This window comes from Centrocercus urophasianus, unplaced genomic scaffold (assembly GCF_019232065.1).
Source record: "Centrocercus urophasianus isolate 14NV4802_14NV808 unplaced genomic scaffold, USGS_Curo_1.0 seq_519, whole genome shotgun sequence".
NCBI classification, from domain to species: domain Eukaryota; kingdom Metazoa; phylum Chordata; class Aves; order Galliformes; family Phasianidae; genus Centrocercus; species Centrocercus urophasianus.
Genome location: NW_024885110.1, coordinates 5,832 through 24,353, shown reverse-complemented (window position 1 = coordinate 24,353; position 18,522 = coordinate 5,832). Strand labels below are relative to the sequence as shown.

At 56.1% G+C, this 18,522-nt stretch overlaps 2 protein-coding genes across 4 annotated transcripts; both read right to left on the bottom strand.

Annotated features, from left to right (window-relative positions):
• Positions 1–3,107: 3,107 nt before the first annotated feature.
• SLC35B2 (solute carrier family 35 member B2) lies at positions 3,108–9,177 on the bottom strand. 3 transcript variants are annotated; one of them, XM_042835422.1, is made up of 5 exons: positions 8,892–9,092; positions 7,320–7,583; positions 6,261–6,454; positions 5,713–5,873; positions 3,108–5,309 (listed from the first exon to the last, which is right to left on the bottom strand). In XM_042835422.1, exons 2-5 carry the CDS (start codon positions 7,445–7,447, stop codon positions 4,371–4,373), a joined length of 1,422 nt encoding a protein of 473 aa, XP_042691356.1. In that variant the 5' UTR covers positions 7,448–7,583; positions 8,892–9,092; the 3' UTR covers positions 3,108–4,370. The 3 variants fall into 3 exon arrangements, with proteins under 3 accessions (XP_042691356.1, XP_042691359.1, XP_042691357.1); XM_042835425.1 differs by lacking the exons at positions 7,320–7,583; positions 8,892–9,092 and adding an exon at positions 9,136–9,177; XM_042835423.1 differs by lacking the exon at positions 7,320–7,583 and having other exon boundaries at positions 8,892–9,096.
• A 942-nt stretch (positions 9,178–10,119) lies between these two features.
• Positions 10,120–18,004, bottom strand: NFKBIE (NFKB inhibitor epsilon). Its single transcript, XM_042835421.1, has 6 exons — positions 17,661–18,004; positions 11,743–11,845; positions 11,239–11,452; positions 11,059–11,147; positions 10,707–10,955; positions 10,120–10,595 (listed from the first exon to the last, which is right to left on the bottom strand). Exons 1-6 carry the CDS (start codon positions 18,002–18,004, stop codon positions 10,530–10,532), a joined length of 1,065 nt encoding a protein of 354 aa, XP_042691355.1. The 3' UTR covers positions 10,120–10,529.
• Positions 18,005–18,522: the final 518 nt, after the last annotated feature.

Sequence of the window (18,522 nt, the reverse complement as noted above, 5' to 3'; positions counted from 1 at the left end):
ACTTCCTTGTATTGGAGGGCTGCTGGGACTTCTATCCTCTGCCATGTATAAGCAGGGGGTTATGTGAACCTGGGTTAGAACTTGCAGGAGACAGAATGCAGGAGACAGGTTCTTGTTCTAGCTGCACCACTGCCTATCCTTGCCTCCAGGGGACAAGGTGAGGAGGGGATTACTGGCTGAGGAGAACTTAGGAGATACCTTGTCTACTGTCTTTTGGCTTGCATCAAGCTGTGGCCTTGGCTCCCTTTCTCTTCTGTGTGTCACAGCTGCACATGCTGAGTGGGCTGCAGCTCTTTCCAGAAGTTGGGGGAGAGATATGTGGCCTGCTTTCAACGCTCTTGGCCTCTGTAGCTAAAAGCCACCACCACAGGTTCAAACTGTTGTGCTCTTTCTGAACTGCCATGTGAAGGCAGGGTCTACTCTGACTAGATTTGAGTTGTGCTTTAGCTCATCTCTGCTACTTCCCTGCTTTGGCACCACAGAGAGGGTAGGTGAGAAAGGACCTGCTGGGCAGGAGAGGTGGTCTCTGCCTGCATGACCTGCAGCTGGTGAAGAAACCTTTTCAAGCTGTGCTTGTCAGCTGAATAAGCTAACAGGACATGAGTGTGTGTTGCTGCTGGCTGGTCTAATCAGCATCTCTCTGTCTCTGGGCTGGAGCAGTGACAGGAGACATCTGCTTGTTCCCTTGCAGCACGGAGTTGAGATGGGGGTGGGAGGGAATTAACTGCTGGGGATTTCAGCTGCCTCTGTTCAGCTCTTGTGTCAGACTGCTTTTGCAGGCTTTGTTCTAGACTTCACTTTTCCTCCGCCATCCAGCCTGCTCTTTTAAGGTTTCTGCAGCCCTTTGGGCTTTAACACCTTGCAGCACCTTGCTTTAACCTGACTCTTGGATGACTGAGAGGACTGGGGCATCATCTGAGCCATCTGCTCTTTGTATCAAACTTACACTAAAGCTGTAGGGCTTGTCACCCTCTGCCATGTTGGTCTCTGGGGTTGGGCAGGGGAAAGTGACATCAAGTCATACTTGACTGTATGCTAGCAGCCACAGGCACAAAATGGAGTGGACATTTTAGCCAACATCCATCTTGAAAAGGGAAGTAGGATGTAGAGCACAGCTCTGGTGGGAGCTGGAGTCATACCTGCACACCAAAGCACTGTAGGACACAGTACTGCAATGGTAGAAGTAGAAGCTGAAGGAGACAGAAGGGGTAGTGGAACCAGAAGCAGAAGAAAGCAGAGGTGTAAGTGGAAGAGGTGTAAATGGAAAATGAAGTGGAAGCGCAAGCAAAGTGAAGTAGAAAGAAGTGGAAGGGCAGAATGTTGTGAGGGTGTAAGGTGGCTGCTACGAGGATGGAAAGAAGCAGAAGTGGAAGCAGAACCAGAAGTTGAAGTGGAACCAGAAGTTTAAGCAGAAGGAATCAGAAGCAGAACAAGGCAGACCTATGAGCTAAAGTGTGTAACTGGAAGGGAAATGAAGCAGAAGGAAATGGAAGCAGAAGTGGATTGAAATAGAAGCGTCAGAGGAAGCAGAAGTGGAAAGGAGTGGAATGAGAAGGAACTCAAACCAGAAGCGTAACCAGAAGTAGAAAAAGTTTAAACAGAAGTAGAGGAAGGAAACAGAAGTGGAATGAAGCAGAACTGGGAGAAGTGAAGGAAGCGGAAGGGCAGAAGGCAGCTGCTACAAGGGTGGATGTGGAAGTTGAGGTGGAATTGTAACACAAAGAGGAAGCAGGAACAGAATAAAGTGGAAAGCTGCTACAAGGGCAGATGACATTGAGATAGAATGAAGAGGAAGTAGAAGGGGAAGCATAGCAGGGCAAAATGTAACCAGCATATGCATAAAATGAGTGGGTGTTTCAGCCAGCATCCATCATGAGAAGGGAAAGGGGAGGTAGAGAACAGCTGGGCCCTGTTTCGAGCCCTATTGGGAGCTGGAGTCATGGCTGCACCCCGTGGGGCACAGTGCTGCTTGGGTGCAAGCTGGTGGGGTGCAGCTAGAGCTGTGCTAGCCAACTCTTGCAGAGTAATTTTCTTGCTGAGACAGGAGAAAGGAGACAGGATTTCTCCCCGGATGGGGGAGTTTTGCCAAGTGAGCCTCAACATTGATTCTTTTCAACTTAAAGCATTTTCCTTGTTTGTTTTCCTCCATTCTCATTTAACTGAGAACAGGGGTCCTGTTCTGCACTGATAGAAAGGAACTTTACCATTGCTTTCCTTTTGATCCCCCCTTTCCTCCCCCCCCAAAAAAAAATCCTACCCAAAAACCCAAACGTTCTCAGTCTGACAGCAGACTGTGAGGCAGACACTTGGGGGAATTAAACAAAGAGGTGGAGGCAAGAGGAAAGATGCAGGGCTGTGAGATCAGGTAATACAGGCACTTTCAAGAACTTGAAAGTAGTAAAGGAACTTGGATAAAACTGCTAGAGCCAAACTCAGTGCTGTGCTCAGCAGATGCTGTTGTCTTTGCAGGCTGTTAATATGCCTGATCAGTCTCTCCTGTAACCCTCGCTTGATTCTCCTGTTTCTCTAGCTGCAGGGCAAGGTTCTATGGTTGGCTCCAGACCTTGCTAGGCCCAGAGAGCACAAGCATAGAGTGAAGGTTTATTTCAACACTCAATTGTGCACCAAGGAGTCTATACAGGACTTGTGGAGCTGGTGTGGGTGCAAATGCACTCCATGAAGACTGGACTCCTTCAAGGCCTCACTACGGCAGTGGAGGCTCTGGCCCCCGTTTACATCATCTCTATCCATCTACCCTATTTGCAGATACACCCACCTGGCGCCAGGGTTCCCTGCGTTGTCCCCAAGTCCTTATCAGGATTAAATTGGCACAGAGTTGCAGGTCCTGGTGCACTCACCAGCACAAGCAGAGGTCGGAGCATGGCTATGCTCTCCAGCTGTGTGTGTGCAGGGATCTTGCATGGAGGGACCACGGGGCTTTGGAGCTGTAGGTCCAACCCGGGGTGCAGGCAGAGGTACCCATATTTGGAAAGGGAAGAGAGCGTAGCAAAGTTTTCTAGGGAGATCAGGGAACAGCTTGGGGAATTAGTCTCTTCCCTCCAGCTATGAGTGGGAGGGAAGATACAGGGGAAAAGAAACCAAACAAAAAACCCATTTACCCCTGGGGTACTATATGCAGCATATTTTTAATTTAATAAAATAAAAAGAAAAAAGTTGCTTTTCAAAAGTACCAAAATTGCTGACTTGTCAGTCAGGCTGTAATGGGGAGAAAAGGGTTAATGGGTACAACCCAGGCTTTGGGGAAGAGCAGTGGGAGCAGCCTCCACTACCACATCCCCTGTTGCCTGGGGGCAGGCACCTGCTCCTCCACCCTCTGCTGCCTGTGGAGAGGGGATGAGCCATGACAGAGGGCTCTGTCCCTTCCTGCAGACCTCCAGGCACTGTGGGGCTCTGATAATGCCCCAAGAAAGGTGGGGCTGATACTTCCAGTTGGCAGGGAAAAAAAAAAGCGGGTGTTTGTGCTTCTCTGAATGGCAACTACAGAGTCCAGAAACCGTGGCACCCTGAGGTGATGCTGGGGATTCTGGGCACTGTAGCCTTTGGCCTGTAACAGCAGCAGATGTAAATGAAAAGCAACCTAGAATAACTCAGCAAGCCTTGGGAAATGCATCAGCCAGCCTCTGTCTCCGCATAAAAATCAGCCTGGGCTAGGAGGATCAAAGAAAATTGACTTAGAGCTGGGGTAAGGGACTGATAAACCAAACTGGGATTCCAGCCTGCCCTCCCAGAGCAGATCCCAGGCCTGCGGTAGGACAGGTCCTCTCTGAGCTGTGCCTCTCCTACCTGGAGCACCTCCTGGGAAGAAAGCCTGAGGCTGGAGTGACTGAGCGGGAGTTTCTGTCCTACTTACCCCAGGCTCAGCTCAGGATTTTGCCTCATATAGAGACATTTCAAAGACAGAGCTAGTGTTTTTCCTGCCCCCTCCTCCTGCTGAGCTCTGTAGTAGTGACAGACATGGAGGCGCGTAAGCTGGAGGGAAGATGTTGCCGTGGAAAAGATCTCTCTTGTTCAATCAATGACCTTAGAGAGAAACCATGACACAGGTGGGGCAGGAGCACCAGCAGCCCCATGCTGGTTTGCCCCTGCAGCTGCAAGCCCCTAGGTCCGTGTCTTGGCTGGAAGTCTCTCACCTATTAAGGCAAATAGTAAGGTTTGGAGCTGTGGCAGCCCAGAGCATTCCCTGGGCTTGTTGCAGCCCCTTCCCCAGGAAAAGCAGGTGGAAAAGTGAGTCACTTGTCCAGCCTAACGATACTCCACCTGGCTCCTCAATGGGTTCTAAAAGATCAAGCAAGCGCCCCCCAGCAGAGGCAGGACAGCAGGCACAGCTCAGAGACCCTGGCCTCAGCTCCTTAGACCTTTTGGACAGCGGTCTCCCCTGGTGGTAGTTTCTTGCTGCGCTTCTTCATGCGGCTGCGGGCATAGACACGGAGGAAGAGTGCCATAAAGACGACAGCTATGCCCAGCCCACCCACAACAGTGACAGCGTGCCCGTAAATGAGGCAGGAGAGGAGAATGGCAAAGGCCTGGCGGAGAGTCATGATGATAGTGAAGACGGCTGCCCCAAACTGGTTGATGGTATAGAAGATGAAGAGCTGGCCGCAGGCAGAGCACACTGACAGCAGCACCGCGTGGGCCGTGAACTCCGAGTGACGAGCCATGAAGTGCACTGATTCTAGCAAAGCACCCTGCTCCAAGAGCGAGCCCACTGTGAAAAGGCAGGAGAAGACATTGACACCGAACATCATCTGCACGGGAGACATCTTGTAGGTGAAGAGGGCATCCTGCCAGTTGGATGTGAAGCTGTCGAAGACAATGTAGCCGGCCAGGAGGACTACACCAGAGAAAGTGGTGACAGTGGACACGTGTCTGTTGGGAGCACTGGAGAGCAGGAACATGCTGACCCCCACAGAGATGAGGGCAGCTGTCAGGTATTCCCAGTACTCGTAACTCTTGTGTGACACCAGTTTACCCATCATCATTACAGGGATCACTTTAGAAGCCTTGGCCAGCACTTGGGTGGGGAAGCTGATGTATTTGAGAGCCTCGTACTGGCACCAGCTGCTGAGGATGTTGGAGAGGGAGGCGAAAGAGTACTTGTACATAGCAGCCCCATGGCGCGGCTGCTTGGTCAAGGCGCAGTACAGACCAGCCACAGTGAAGGCCAGGATGCGGTTCATAAACACTAGGAACTGGGAGTCCTTGAACTTCTCACCAGGGTCCGCCTCAGTAGCACCGTATGTTCTTGTCATCACGCGCTCCTGGAGAACACCCCATGTGAGGTAGGAGGCCTGCAAAGCAAGAGGAGCACAGGGAATTAGGACCCGCACCAAGAGCTACAAGCAATCATTGGAAGATTGTCTATTGCCCACAAAGCAACACCTCAGTACAGAGAAAACGCTTGTTTTAAACTGCCTGTTGAACCAGATGGACAAGATCAGAGAACATTACTGATATATAGCTGCATTAGGACAGATGAGAGAGGTCCCAATGCAGACGACACCAGAATGGTCCCTCAAAGGTTACACAGCAGCCCTGGTGGATTATCCTAATGGAGAGGCAGTGTCCCAGCCTCCAACTCTGCCCTATCAAGGACAGCACTGCATCTCCAAGGAACTGGCAGTACAAACTCATTTTCCAGTCCCTCCACCCTGAGGGGGTGGACAGCCACGCACACATGCATAGGGCCCCTACCTGTAGACCAGCAGCACAGAAGAGCAGCTTCAAGATCTGTCGGGCTGTAGAGGACTCTGTAGGCTCTGCTCGGGGTGGCAGGGAGCCATCCTCTGCATGTACAGTCTTCACCTCAGAGCCGAACACACATGATTTGATGACAGGAAAGCAAATGCCTCGGCCTGAAGGGATAAGAGAACACAGACACAGAATTAACCACAAGCCACACCAGCCTGAGAGGTGCAGGTTCCTTCCTTACTAACCTTCTCTGTGACTAACAGTCAGTTCATTACACTACATGCAACACCAGATGGAGACTGGGGCCTTTAGCAGACAAATTGTCATATTACTTATGCAGCCATGGATTGAGCTGACTCAGGCAAACTCCAAATTGTTCAGAACAAACTTCCATATCTACTAGTATGGGAGCCTGGGAGAGATTTGTTTCAGGATAGCTCTTAGGGATGGAGGATTATGCCCAGCTCAGCGCTGGTCCAACAAAGCACAGCAAGAAAACCACCTGTCAGCGCTGAGGCAGATATCTGAGGAAAGCTGTTGCCTGCCCCTACCTGTCTCCAGGTAATTCCTTCTCTTGAAGTACTGAATGAGGAGGAATCCTGGTATTACAATACTCGCATAGCCAGCAGCGTTAATAAAGAAACGGAAGAGCCAGAAGTCCCCCCAGGAGTCCTGCAAGGCAGGGAGCATTTCTTCACCAGTAGCCATGATGGGGAGAGCAGCCAGCACGAGGGGAACACAAAATCTGCAAGAGAGACAAAGAGGCAGACGATAGGCAACCAGCACACAGCCTGCTCCCCCTGCCTACCTGCACCACCCACCTCCCAGATTGCTCCTGACCAGCAGGCAGCACCCATATCCCACTCTGGGAAATAACAGCAGTTATCGCAGAATACAGAGCAGGAAAGGCCCTCTGGAGTTTATATTTGTATCTGTTAACAGTGTTTGCTCTGGCTTAGGAACACATGGACTTAAAATCTTGGGATTCCAGGATTGGAGAGGATATTTGAATGCTGTTGTAAAGGGCTGGTTTTGACAACGCCTTTGTTCCAAATGCAAGGAGCACATTGCACCACACCTTTTCAATTTAAGCTATAGCACAGCTAAATGCAGATTTCTTTCTTCTGGGTGGAAAAAAATAAAAGGTCATGAAATGAAAAGAGATTCCTAGCAGCTCATGTTACAAGCCTGTATCCAGAGCAGCCTTTCTTTCAGAAAAAGCACTTCCCCTCCAACTACACCAGGTGAGCAGAGGAGAGCCAGGGGAGCATGCGGCTGCCAGGCTTGCCCATCTCCCTGCTGGGGCAGCACATAGCCCCGGGGCAGTGCGCCAGGGCATTCCCTGCAGCTCTGAGGAAATTACCAGGGCTCACCCACTTGACAAGGCACAGCCAGAGAGCAAGGTTGGGAAGGAACCTTCTTATCAGCTGTCTGGTTGGGTTTTTACCAGTGCTATTTGCAAAGGCATCTGAAGCACTAGTCCTGAGTGAGGGGTGATCTGGTCAGCTTTATGACAGCTGTAATGCACCTATAGTTCTTCCCACTGTCCCCTTCATTGCACAAGCAAACCCAGGCTAGTGGGCCATATAAAGAACAAGAGCAGCAGATACACAACAAGGAGGAAGCACAGACTTCTGCACCCAAGGTCGCTGGCATCCTTCTCTCCCACAGCAGCCTGGTCCAAGGTCAAAGCATCTTTCTGCAGCAGGGGAGGAGGTAACTTTGGTCCATGCTCCATTCTTGCCCCAGTCTCCCCTGCAGAAAAAGCCTCACAGGGGCCAGTGATGGTGCTATGGAGCTGGGTACATAAACATGCACCAGATGAAGCTCTGGGCTTCTGTGATGTAAAGGGCCAGAGAAGATGCTAGCTCCCCCTGCAAAAAAACAAGTGATTCATAGGAATTTAGGCCCTGTGTACCTTCCCTCAGTGTCAGAGACCGCAGCTGTGGTCTCCAGTATTCACAAATCTCAGAGTCTTGTACTAACAAAGCTAGGGTTGTAAAGGCAAAAAAGTCCCCTGCCATTTCATGAGCAACAAGCTCTCCCTTCCCACTGTCCTCCTATGCCCTGGGAAAGGGCTCAGGGACTTTTCTAATCTTCAGTCACTGCAGACAGGCCTCAGAGTCCAACAACTTGACATAAGCCAAGGCTGAGCTTCACCCTCTTGCGACTTACATGACCCAGAAATTCCCATCCTGGGTAGAAGTGCAAACAGCTTGGAGCAGGTTTTTGTGCCTCTGCTTTCACCTCATTAAAAAAAAAAAAAAAAAAAAAAAAAAGTCTGTCACCTCTGCCTCAATCCTCCCCCTCCTTCAGACCTCTCTCCTGCTGAGAGGCACTGCAGGCTGCACAGGTGCTGGAGGATGTAAGGAAAAGAGCTCAGCGGTAGCACTGGGGGCTGATGCTGCCCACGTGCTCCAGGTTTGCATGAGGTAATCCTGGCTGATCACAGCAGCTCTCTTGCCAAGCAGAGGGCACAGAAAAGCCCTTTGCTTTTGCTTAAGTCTGATACAAACCACAAAGTCGGTTGCTACATTCATAGCCATGCATCCCATCAACTTGACGGAGACCAAAAGCCAGCCACCCCCATTCAGGACCATTCCCCTCACCCCCAAGCACTGTTGCGGGAGCAGGAGCAGCCCCACTCTCCCACAGGAGGATACAGCGGGACAATGGCTCTCTATGCGCGCACCGGCAGTTCCCAGACGCAGATTCAGAGCCGCCGGCTCCACTCTCCCCGCCGAGACTCGGAGGGAACAGGGCTGCCAGTGTTACAGGTGGGAGGGGGCCGTACGGGCGGCAGGCCGAGCGGTGAAAGGCGCCTCAGAGCGGGACCGCCGCGCGGCTGCAGCTCCCCGGCTCGCAGGGGGCCGCTCTCGGCTGCACCGCCGCAGAGCCGGGCCAGGCCTCGGCCCCGTCCCCACGCCTCGGGCTCCTGACTCAGCCTCAGGGCTCAGATTTGGGGCCGAAGCGCTGCCCGGCCGCAGCCCGGCGCATCTGCAGCACCGCTCCGCCTAATGCGAAGCCTCGAGCGCAGCGAGCCAGGCCCCGCACCGAGCGGCACCTCGCTTCACGGAACCACACCATCGTGTTAAGGTTGGAAACGCTTCTCAAATCACCCACCCAACCGCCGGCCCACCACCGCCAGCCCACCACCGCCAGCCCACCACCGCCGTACCTACCTGCCCGTCACTCGCTCACACGGCATCTTCCCTGCGGCCCGGCCCCGGGCACCCAGCTCCGCACTCTGCCGGAGGGCCGCCTCACGTCCCCAGACCGCACGGCTTTTCGCCAGGGACCGGGGACCGCCGTCGGGAACGGCGAGATAGGAAGAGGAAGCTCCCGGGGCTATGGGGCCGGTCCCCGCCCGGCCGCCCCGTCCGCAGGCGCCACGTAGCCCGCTCCGACTGCAGACCCAGCACCCACCTGCGGCGCGCTCCGGCCCGGCCCGCTCCCGGCCGGCTACCTTCAGCCCGCTGCCGGCGGCGGCGGAACTCCCGCCCGGCGGCCCGAAGCGTAGCCCCCCCCTTCCCCACAGCGCCCCCTGGCGGCGCGGAGGGGCCGTGCGGGGCGGCGCGGAGCCACGCGTAGCTGCGGCTGAGCTCACGGCGCAGCGGGCCCGGCCTCGCTATGCCGGAGGGCGGGAGGAAAGGATGGGGCGACGGCGGCTCTGCGTCAGGGCTTGCTGCACTGCCCCAGCCTTGCAGTAACGGTTTACGACACTCATTTAAAAAAACAAAACAAAACAAAACACTTTTATTATGGAAAAAAAAAAGTGTAGATCACTTGCTTCTGCCTTTCTCCTCCTGCTCCTTCAGGCCTGGCACCACCACAGTACTGTGACACATTGCTCCCCCCAGCCACAGGGCTCCCGGCCCTGGCAGGTGCTGCTGAGGTAGTGGGTAGAATACAACTCAATGGCAGCCCGAGAGCTGCTGGGGAGGCCAGAGGAGTGAGTGCTGCGTTCCTGGCAGCATTCCCTCACATCTGCCTTTGCAAGAAGAGAGGAAGAAAGCTGCGAGCAGCTCTGCAGCATCTGGGGTGATTGCGCCATCCGGGATTTGCCCCACACAACAGCAGCTGCTCCATGGCAGCAAGTGGGGAATTTCCCTGGCTGGGGTGGGGTCAGCACCATGGGTGTCTGTTCACACAGCACCTCGGTGGGCCGGTTCCCCAGCACACTGCATCACGTGCTGCTCCCACAGGAGACAGGCAGGGACAGGAGGCTAGGAACTAAAGGATGTGGAGATAGCCCAACCATCACTTCAGCCTGTAGAACCCAGGGAAAACCCTATGTTCTCTAATCAACCTGCCACGCCACAAGCTGGGTCAGGATCTTCCCATGCTCGTTGGAAAAGAGGACACTGTGTGGGAGGGGAGTAGGTTGGGTAACACGAGAGCTGGAGCACCTGCAGCCAGAACAAATGTTTATTACAGTGAGCGCTAGCTGCTCACCCACTCTTGTTCTGATGCTGGCTGGGGTGCCAGATGATGCTCTGTCCCTGTGCACTGTGATGAAGAGTCCTCTCCTGCTCCATCCCCAGTCAGTGACAGCCTGCAGCACCTGCAGTTCAGGCCCCTAGCAGGGAGACGAATTCAGTCCTGCTGATCTGTAGCACAGACCTCACTGGGCACAAATCTGAAAACACAGCCTCCCCTGTGTAGTGCTCGTAGTGTCACCTCCTTCTGTCCAGAAAGGCAGCCTGAGGCCCACAAAACTCTTCTCCGGGCAGGGATAACACATGGCTCCATTCCCATCGCAGGCTTCAGGGTGACAGCACAGGGCGAGGAGGCCATCTGTGGGCCTACGTGTCCACTGCTCACTCAGAGCACACGACGGGCTTCCCCGAGATCTTCAGGTCATCAAAGGGCAGCAAGGCAAGGAACTGCAAAAGCCAAGGGTGCGGGGCTGTGAGCATCCCTGTTGTGTCTGTGCCACCACCCTGCAGCCCCAACATACCGACAGAACGCTCGGCATCCCCACTGGCCTCACTCACATCATCGTTGCCATCAGCCAGGTCCTGGGCCGTCTCGTTTTCCATGTTCCTCAGTAGGGTGTCTGCTCCAGAGTGCGAGAGGATGGCAGCGATGGCAGCATCCTTGCGACCCACGGCCAGGTGAAGCGGGGTGCAGCCATTGTACATCTGGGCATCTACGTAGGCCCCGTTGTGCAGCAGGAACTGGACAGCACTCCGGTTGTGGCACTCCACCGCCATGTGCAGCGGGGTCTTCCCGCTTGTGCCCTCCTGTGGGTGACAAGGACATGGGTGTGAGGTCCCCCCTGCAGCACCCACACACCATAGACAGGGTGGAGAGGTGCAGCCCCGCAGTAGCCCTTTCCAGCCTTACTTGAACATCAATGTTGGCACCGCTCTGGAGCAGCAGGGACATCATCTGGATGTTTCCCTTCAAGGTGCTGATATGCAGACAGGCCAGACCTGGGGAGAAGAGACAGCCAGCATCAGTGCCAGTCCCCCACCAACCTCCTGGATTTACAGCACAACCTCTGGACTTGTCCACGGGTCCCACCTTGCCAGTTCTGGAGCTGCAGGTCCTGGAGGTGCCCGGGGGGCTCAGCTGTGCCCTGCAGCAGCTGCTGGGCACAGCGCAGGCGTTGCTGCTCACAGGCCAAGTGCAGCGGGGTGTTGCCATTGCGGTCCTGCAGCCCAGGGTTAACTCCTTTGTGGATTAGTGCCTGGACTACACTGGGCTGCTCCAGATAGACAGCCAGGTGCAGTGGAGTCTGGAGGAGGGAAGCAGAAATTAGGAGGCAGGGGTGCAATGCAGTGCCAGCCCCCAGCAAGCAGCCTGGTGGCATGGGGTGGGCACTCCTACACCCCTGGTGCCAAGAGCTGCTTTCCTCCCTCCCAAGGTGTTGCCTTCCCCCTCTTTGGAAAGCGACTGCTCACACATCCTCATCATGCCCTGCAGCAAGCAGGAAGGCTTCCCTAGGGAAAAGGCTGATGGAGTGGGCACCCAGTAGAGTGGCACCTGCCTGCCTTATGCCTTCTGCCCATCTCACTCACGTCATACCTGGAAAAGGTCATTCTGGATTTCCAGCAGCTCTCTGGGAAGCTGAGCAATGCAGCAGAGTGCCACATCTGGGACACAGTGAATAATTGCCAGGTGAACCAACCTGCACAGGGAACAGGGGTGGAAAAGAAGGACAAAAATCAGTCCCAAGTGATACGCTCATGGGCAGAGATCCTCCACTGCTGTAGCTGAAATAATCTCCCTACCTCCCCCAGCCACCTTCTTCCCACCAGTCTGCAGCTTCCAACCTTGCCCTCTTCCCATGGCAGCTCAGCTGCAGGGTGGGACAGAAGCACAGCCTAAGGTCCCTAGGGCAGACCCATGGGGTGACCACAGGGGATGTGACCCACCTCTCCTCCCTTGGGCCACACTGAATGCTGGGGGTTTGCACCCTCCGTCTTGGGGAGGATGGCAGAGCCTGAGAAGCATTTTGCAGAGCCCAAGGGCCAGGTCTGGCCATTGAGCAGGAGGTTTGAACTCCAGCAACTGCCAGGGGAATTCCGGTTCCCCACTGCTGGCTCCACACGATGACACTTCTGCTTTCTCCTGTGCCAAGGCAGGCAGCCAGAACTGGGCAGGAGCCTAGTACCAGTGCAAGATCACCTGTGTGGCACAGCCCTTCTGCCAGGCTCTCCTCCAGCCCCCACTGATTTCCTCTTTCCCTTCCACATCCTTCCCCTTTGGTGCCGCTGTGGCAGGACTGGCATGCAGAGGGATACTAGAGCGCTCTAAAGAGCTGGGTACCCTGGTACTCACCGCTGCTGAATGCTCAGGCTGCCCCAGCCCCAGGGTAGATTTCATTCTCAGCCCGCCCTCCCTTGCCCTTCCCCTGCTGCAATGCTTGTGCTGCTTTTGCACTGGTCCTTGCTGTCTCTGAACAGTCAGAACAGAAGTGAGAGCAGCAGCAGTGGGCCCGAGGGGAATTTCCAGCCCAGCGCTACCAACCTGCTGCACCCCGCATGTGCACAGTGTAAAGGAGTAGGACATCCCTCAAAGGCTAGAGGGAGGCAGGAGGGGCTGCAGGAAGGCTGCACAGCCTGAGCAGCCCAGCAAAGCTGCCTCCTCCGTGGATCAAGCCAGTACTCGACACCGCAGGCGCACCTCACCTCAGAGCCCCATTTTCAACAGTGAAACAAGCAAGTTCCCCTTTGCCCTGCTGCCTGTGGAAAAGCTGCGTCCTTGGGGAAGCCCTAGGTCATGCTGCTGCAGGGAATTCCCCGCTGGAAGTAGAGCCGCCCACATTTTGCATCCATGAGGCTGCTGGGTGCCCCGCACCGCTGACGCTCTGGAGCAGGACAGGAGATACACCAAAACCAGATACAGAAATGCAGCAGTAGCATGTGCTCCACTGCCTTCAGCTGCTTCCCACGGCTCTCAGGCCTGCCAGTGGGCAGGGAGACTCCCCAATAGATTTGCAGCAGGCCAAGGCTGCACTTTGAGATGGCCTTTGCCTGCTGCCAGGGACAGTCCCTGCCTCTCCTCACCCGCTCCCACGTGCCGAGGAGATGGCAGGATGTGCTGCTCTCAGGTATGGCGCAGATAAGCGCGTGCAGCCCGGGGACTTTCCGAAGCGATTCGGGTTGAACTTTAAACCTCTGCCGCTTTCACTTTCCAGAGCCAAACTTGGCTCCCAGGGGAGAGAGCTGCGCCCGGCTAGGGTGAACTGGGGAGGGTACCTTGGAATGCCCCATAGCATGGGGACAGGTGTGACAGTCACAGGGGGACATGAAAAGCCCAACCCTCTGCCGGCATTTCCCTCGCCCTGGGTCAGGGGCTTTGCAACTCAGCATGTTTGGATATCCATGCTGCAGGAATTGCACAACCAGAGCCCCTTCCCACCAGTCAGATCTCACGCTTTCCCTTGAAGCTGCTTCGAAAGATTGCTTTTTTCCTCTCACCCGTCTTCCTTCTCCACCCAGGCACAGCCTCCTCCCCTGCTTTCATTTCTGTATTTGCTCCCCTCTTTCCTCATTGCCAGGCCTTAGCTTCCTGAAATGGCTGCAGAGGTGGTGAGCTGCTGGGGAATGGTGCAGCAGACACTGGGGCTTGATGAACCCTCTGGGAGTACTTGAGTAGCACCCTTGTTCATGGAGACGTGTACAACTAGGAAGCATCTCCTGCTAAGCTGGGAAATGTGCCCAGGAGACCCCAGGTGCAGGCTTCATGCAGAAAGCTGTTTTTTTCAGGCCACAGTCAAAAGCCATCCTCTCAGAGGTGGCACACAGCAAGCCACCACCCCGGGCATGGGGAAGGAGAGGTACCCACGTGCTGCCAGAGTTAAAGTGTCCTGGCCTGAGGATGCTGCAAGCAGAGACATGGGGACAGGGTACAGTGACACCCAGCTTTGACACAAGCAGAGTTCCACCAGTCCTCTGAATAACCTTTGCTATCTCTCTAGAACAGGGGCTGACCGTGCAGATCCTTCCACCTATGGAGGACAACAGCTTGTCCTCAGAGCAGCCTCTCCATCAATGTCTCAAGGGACCAGGCATTCAATGGAATTCACCCCAACACATTCTGATCCCTCTCCAGATAAGCTCAATAGGAATGCTTTGCTCTTGGCTCCTTGTTTTGTCTGAGCAGAGGAGGAGGAAATTGTGCGCATAATTTGCACAGGAGAAGCTTGTTACCAGGAGGAAATGGCATCAGCAGCAACACAGAGGAGCGTGAGCAGGGAGGAAAAGAGAAGGGGAATTCCACACTTACGCTGCTGCCCCGCTCGAGCCTTTCAACCTGCACTGCTAACCGCTTCCTCACACACCAGCCCCAACCTCTGTCAAGCAGCGTGGCACTGTCCCACCCTGCAGCCCATTGCTGTACAGCTCCATACCTCCCCGCATGCAGAGGTGGTTCTGCCCTGTGCTGACATCAGGTGAGCTCAGCCTGTCTGCGTGCAGAATGGGGCTCTGCTCTGCACCAGCATCCCTGCAGGGAGGGGGTGAGCCAGAAGCAAGACGGCCTGTTCCAGGAGTATGGAAATCATTTCAAACCCCAAAAGGCCCACTGGCCATGGCAATGCCATTTTGCTCATCAGGAAGCAAGTCAATTCTCCTAGTTCTCACACACACACAGCCTCCCTTCAAAACAGCCTCTTGCTTGTGTACAGTGGCTAGACCTTGCCAGAGCCTGTACAGAGCCATCACTTACAGTCTGGCACACACTGCGAATTGCCACGGGCTGCTCTCTAGATGAAGCACCAGCGCTGGGGCTCAGCTCCACCACCCACTCACTGGGGGGATTCCCATCCCTGGGGTGCTGGGCCACCCCATACAGCACCCGGCTCAGACACCATCCTTCACTGTCACATCTGCCTCCTCTCGTATCCACACTGAATGCAAAACCACTCAGACAACCCAGAACTGGCAGAAATCAAAGCTTCCTTCATTAATCCAGCTGAGCTCATGCCTCCCAAGTGGCAACCAAGCAAGGACTGAAAGACCTCCCTGCCCTTGTACTGCCTGACATCAGGCTTCTGCAGCCCAGCACGTGGAAATTTCCAACCCTTTTTCCTCCTCCTGCATCCTGAAGTTCTCTGCGTCTGTTGCCAGCTCTGGGGTAAACCTAAGCATGCGGAAAGTCTGAAAACACTTCCCTGAGCCCAGACTGAAGCCATAGAACAGGGAAAAACATTTCACTGGCATTATCTCGAGAAGCAGGGTTCCCCCAGCATACAGGCAGGAATCTCTAGAGAAGGGCCACATGAGATGAGGGAGTTAAGATGGCCACATATTGTTGAGTGCCTAAAAGTAGCTCTTACCCTGCAGGACAGCCTCACACCCAACCGCAGCCCAAGCAGGCGGGAGCTGGGTGGGAAGGCCCTTCTGCTCCACAGTCACGCGAAGCCCAGAGCATCATCGCCAGTGGGAACCCACATTTACCCATGAGCAGTCCCCCAGCCCTTGCAAATGCACCTCAGCCCACAACTCACTGGCACATGATTTCTTATCAGCAGACGGGGCAGCACTCATCGCCGGTAGGAGGAAGTTGGGCTTCCTCCGCATCTCTCCTTCCCTGAGCAACTCCAGCTCTGTCTCTCCAACCTAGCAGGGGCTTCCATAAAACACAAGCAAGTGAGGAGATTTTCTATACCTCCCCATTCCACCTCACAGAAGCTGGTCCTACACCCACTCCTTTCCCAGGACATCGGGCTTACACATCTGCCTGGCAAGATGGGGGGAGGGAGGGGGTTTCCTCGGCAGCTCCTGACAAAGGCTGTGTTTGTTTGGAAGCCAGAGCACAATGCCGGAGCTGCCTGCACCGAGCTCACCATCCCTGCGACTGGAAAGCCCCTCTCTCGGCTTCCACGCAGAGAGGTCCCATCGGAATCCCATCTAGCAGAACAGAAGCTGGGTTGAAAGGAAGAGATGGATGCTTGGAGGAGACTGCCTGAAAGTGCAGAAGCAGCACGTCTCTATGCCTGACACGGAACAAGCGGGATGCTACACTAAGTGCAGGGCCGTGCCCATGCGTGCCTTGGCGGCTCTGGGAGCTACATGCCCCACTGCTACAGCCCCAACTTCCTCAGGACAGCAGGGGAAGGACCGCAGAGGGGGCTGGGGAGGCTGAGGCTTTTACAAATGATTCTTGGAAGGCTTGTGTCGAGGCACCCACGCGTCTCAGCGGCCAGCACCCCACACCTCCCCATTAGGCAACTTCCTTCCTACGCCAGCAGCCCCTCTGCCTTTGGGGGGCCCCCCTACGCTCCAGCAGCACATTGCAAGGACCTATCGGCACAGGCAGCCCCCATTTGCATTGAGCAGAGCGCTGGATGCTCAGCACTGCTAAATATAAATGCTGCCCACCTCCGCCACAGAGTCAGGAGGAGAGACAGGAATAGAAAAGGCAGAAGTCCACAGCCCAGCCGCGGTGACCTCAAGAATACATTTCCTTCCCAGCACCAGGAGCAGGCTCCGGAGGCCTTGTGCCAACACCCCCAGCCCCAGTGTGCAGCAGGCTCCCGCCTCACTCTGTGCAGATTTCCTGTTCTGAACTGCATCGTAGCTGAGAGAAAACAGGAGAGAGGCTCCAGCCACTGGGAGAGCTCTGAGAGAGTAACTCCAGGCAGGAGATGCCAAGGCACCGCCAATTGATGCTTCCCAAGTTAATGAGCTGTTTGCACTAGGCTCTGGCCAAGCAAGTCAGGCAAGCAGCAGGCTCAGCTGCCCTACAAGACAGACTTGAATGGTACATGCATCTCCAAGCAGCTGCACCCACCGACTGCCTTCCTGCAGCGCTGTTTCCCCAGGCCTGCCCGATGCTCCCCGCTGGCACGCTGGCTGTTAACACTATGGCCGGGGGCGGGGGAGCTGCATGCAGCCAGCCCTGCTTGCTGCCAGACCTGCCACAAATCCTCAGCAGAAATCCCACGTTAATGAGCTAATTAGCAGCAGTGCAGGCTCCCTCCTTAGCAGGAAGTAAACACCGGAGCTGGCTCCCACCTCCAGCAGTCCTGGAAGCTGGTAGCTCTGCCTCCGCGCGGCCCCTTCTCCAGCCCGCTGCTCAGTCGCTATTAAGTCATTGACTTGCTCGTATCGGCGCCCTTTGGTTTCTCTTCCTCCTGCCCTATTACTTAGCATTAAGCGTCAGCTTGGACTTGGGGCGAAGCTTTGAGCACATTGTGCTCACACCATGTGTGTTTGTGATTAAACTCCCCGCGGAGGGAATGCAGGCAGAGGGACGTGATGAGCTGAACGCAGCTATTAGCGGCCAAACCGTGTTACCTTGGAGGGACGCCTCTGACGCTGGGAGCGCTCTGCGTGAATGGAAAGCCCCCTGCCCTGCCAGGAGCTGGGCCTCCCTGTGCCAGAGGCGCCGAGCATCCCCGCGGCTCCCAGGTCGTTCCCCGAGAGCGGACCCAGCCCGCAGAACGTCGCAGAGCCGCGGGCTGGCAGAGGAGGGCAGGGGCCGCGCTCACTTACGTGTCACCGTCCTCCGAGACGTAGGTGAGGGCCTCCAGCTGCCGCCGGTTCGGGCCGTCGGGCGGTGGCGGCGGCTCGGCGGACGGCAGCGCTTCGGGGAGGGCGCCGGAGCCGTAGCTGGAGTCCAGGCGCTCCTCGGAGGGGGTCGGCGGCTCGCAGGGGGCCGGGCTCTCTCCTGCGGCGGTCGGAGTTTCCCCGGCGGGGGTCGGCGGCTCGGTGAGGGTCGGGGTGTCGGCGGGAGCCGGGTTGTCCCGCCCGCCCGGCAACGAGCGCAGGGACTCGATGCCGGAATCGCACTGCCCGTCCTCGCCCTCCCAGCACTCGCCGCCGGCCGGCCGCGCCATCCCGCCGCTCTCAGCGCCCGCCGCCCGCCAGTCCCGGCCCCAGCCCCGGCGCCGGGGGGCTCATGGCCGGAAAGCCAGCGAACGGCCGCCGACTCCGACGCCGCTCCGCGGCTCCTCCTCCTCCCGCCCGCACTGACTCAGCCGCGCCCGGCCCCGCCCGCCCGGGATTCCCCCCGCTGCGGGCAGCGGCCCCGCACCGCCTCCGTGGGGCCCTTCCTCAGCCGGGGGCCGCTCCCGAGTCTGCGGGGCTGACGCCCGTGTGCCGGGACCGGCAGCCCGGGGCCGCAGCGTGCCCCCCAGGCGGGACGGAGTGTGGCCGCAGTCTCCCCCCGCCCTGGTTTGGCTCTTTGAATGGTAGCCGTGTCGCGGTCCCCGTGCCGAGGGGAGATCGGGACTGAGTATAATAAAAATGTGTTTTACAATAAGGGTGGTGAGGCAGTGGAGCAGGTTGCCCAGTCCCTGCAGACACATAAGGTCAGGATGGACATGAGCACCTGACCTAGCTGTGCATGTTCCTG

Bases quoted from the DNA above. Each gene is read 5' to 3' on its own strand.
- SLC35B2 (XM_042835422.1), bottom strand. From the start codon at position 7,447: ATGGAGCATGGACCAAAGTTACCTCCTCCCCTGCTGCAGAAAGATGCT. The intron at 5,874-6,260 runs GTAGGGGCAGGC...TTATCCCTTCAG, and splicing joins AAGGAATTACCTGGAGACAG to GCCGAGGCATTTGCTTTCCT. The intron at 5,310-5,712 runs GTAGGGGCCCTA...CTTGCTTTGCAG, and splicing joins TCTGTGCTGCTGGTCTACAG to GCCTCCTACCTCACATGGGG.
- NFKBIE (XM_042835421.1), bottom strand. From the start codon at position 18,004: ATGGCGCGGCCGGCCGGCGGCGAGTGCTGGGAGGGCGAGGACGGGCAG. The intron at 11,148-11,238 runs GTGGGACCCGTG...TCTTCTCCCCAG, and splicing joins GCAGCTCCAGAACTGGCAAG to GTCTGGCCTGTCTGCATATC. The intron at 10,596-10,706 runs GTGAGTGAGGCC...TGGCTTTTGCAG, and splicing joins TGGCTGATGGCAACGATGAT to TTCCTTGCCTTGCTGCCCTT.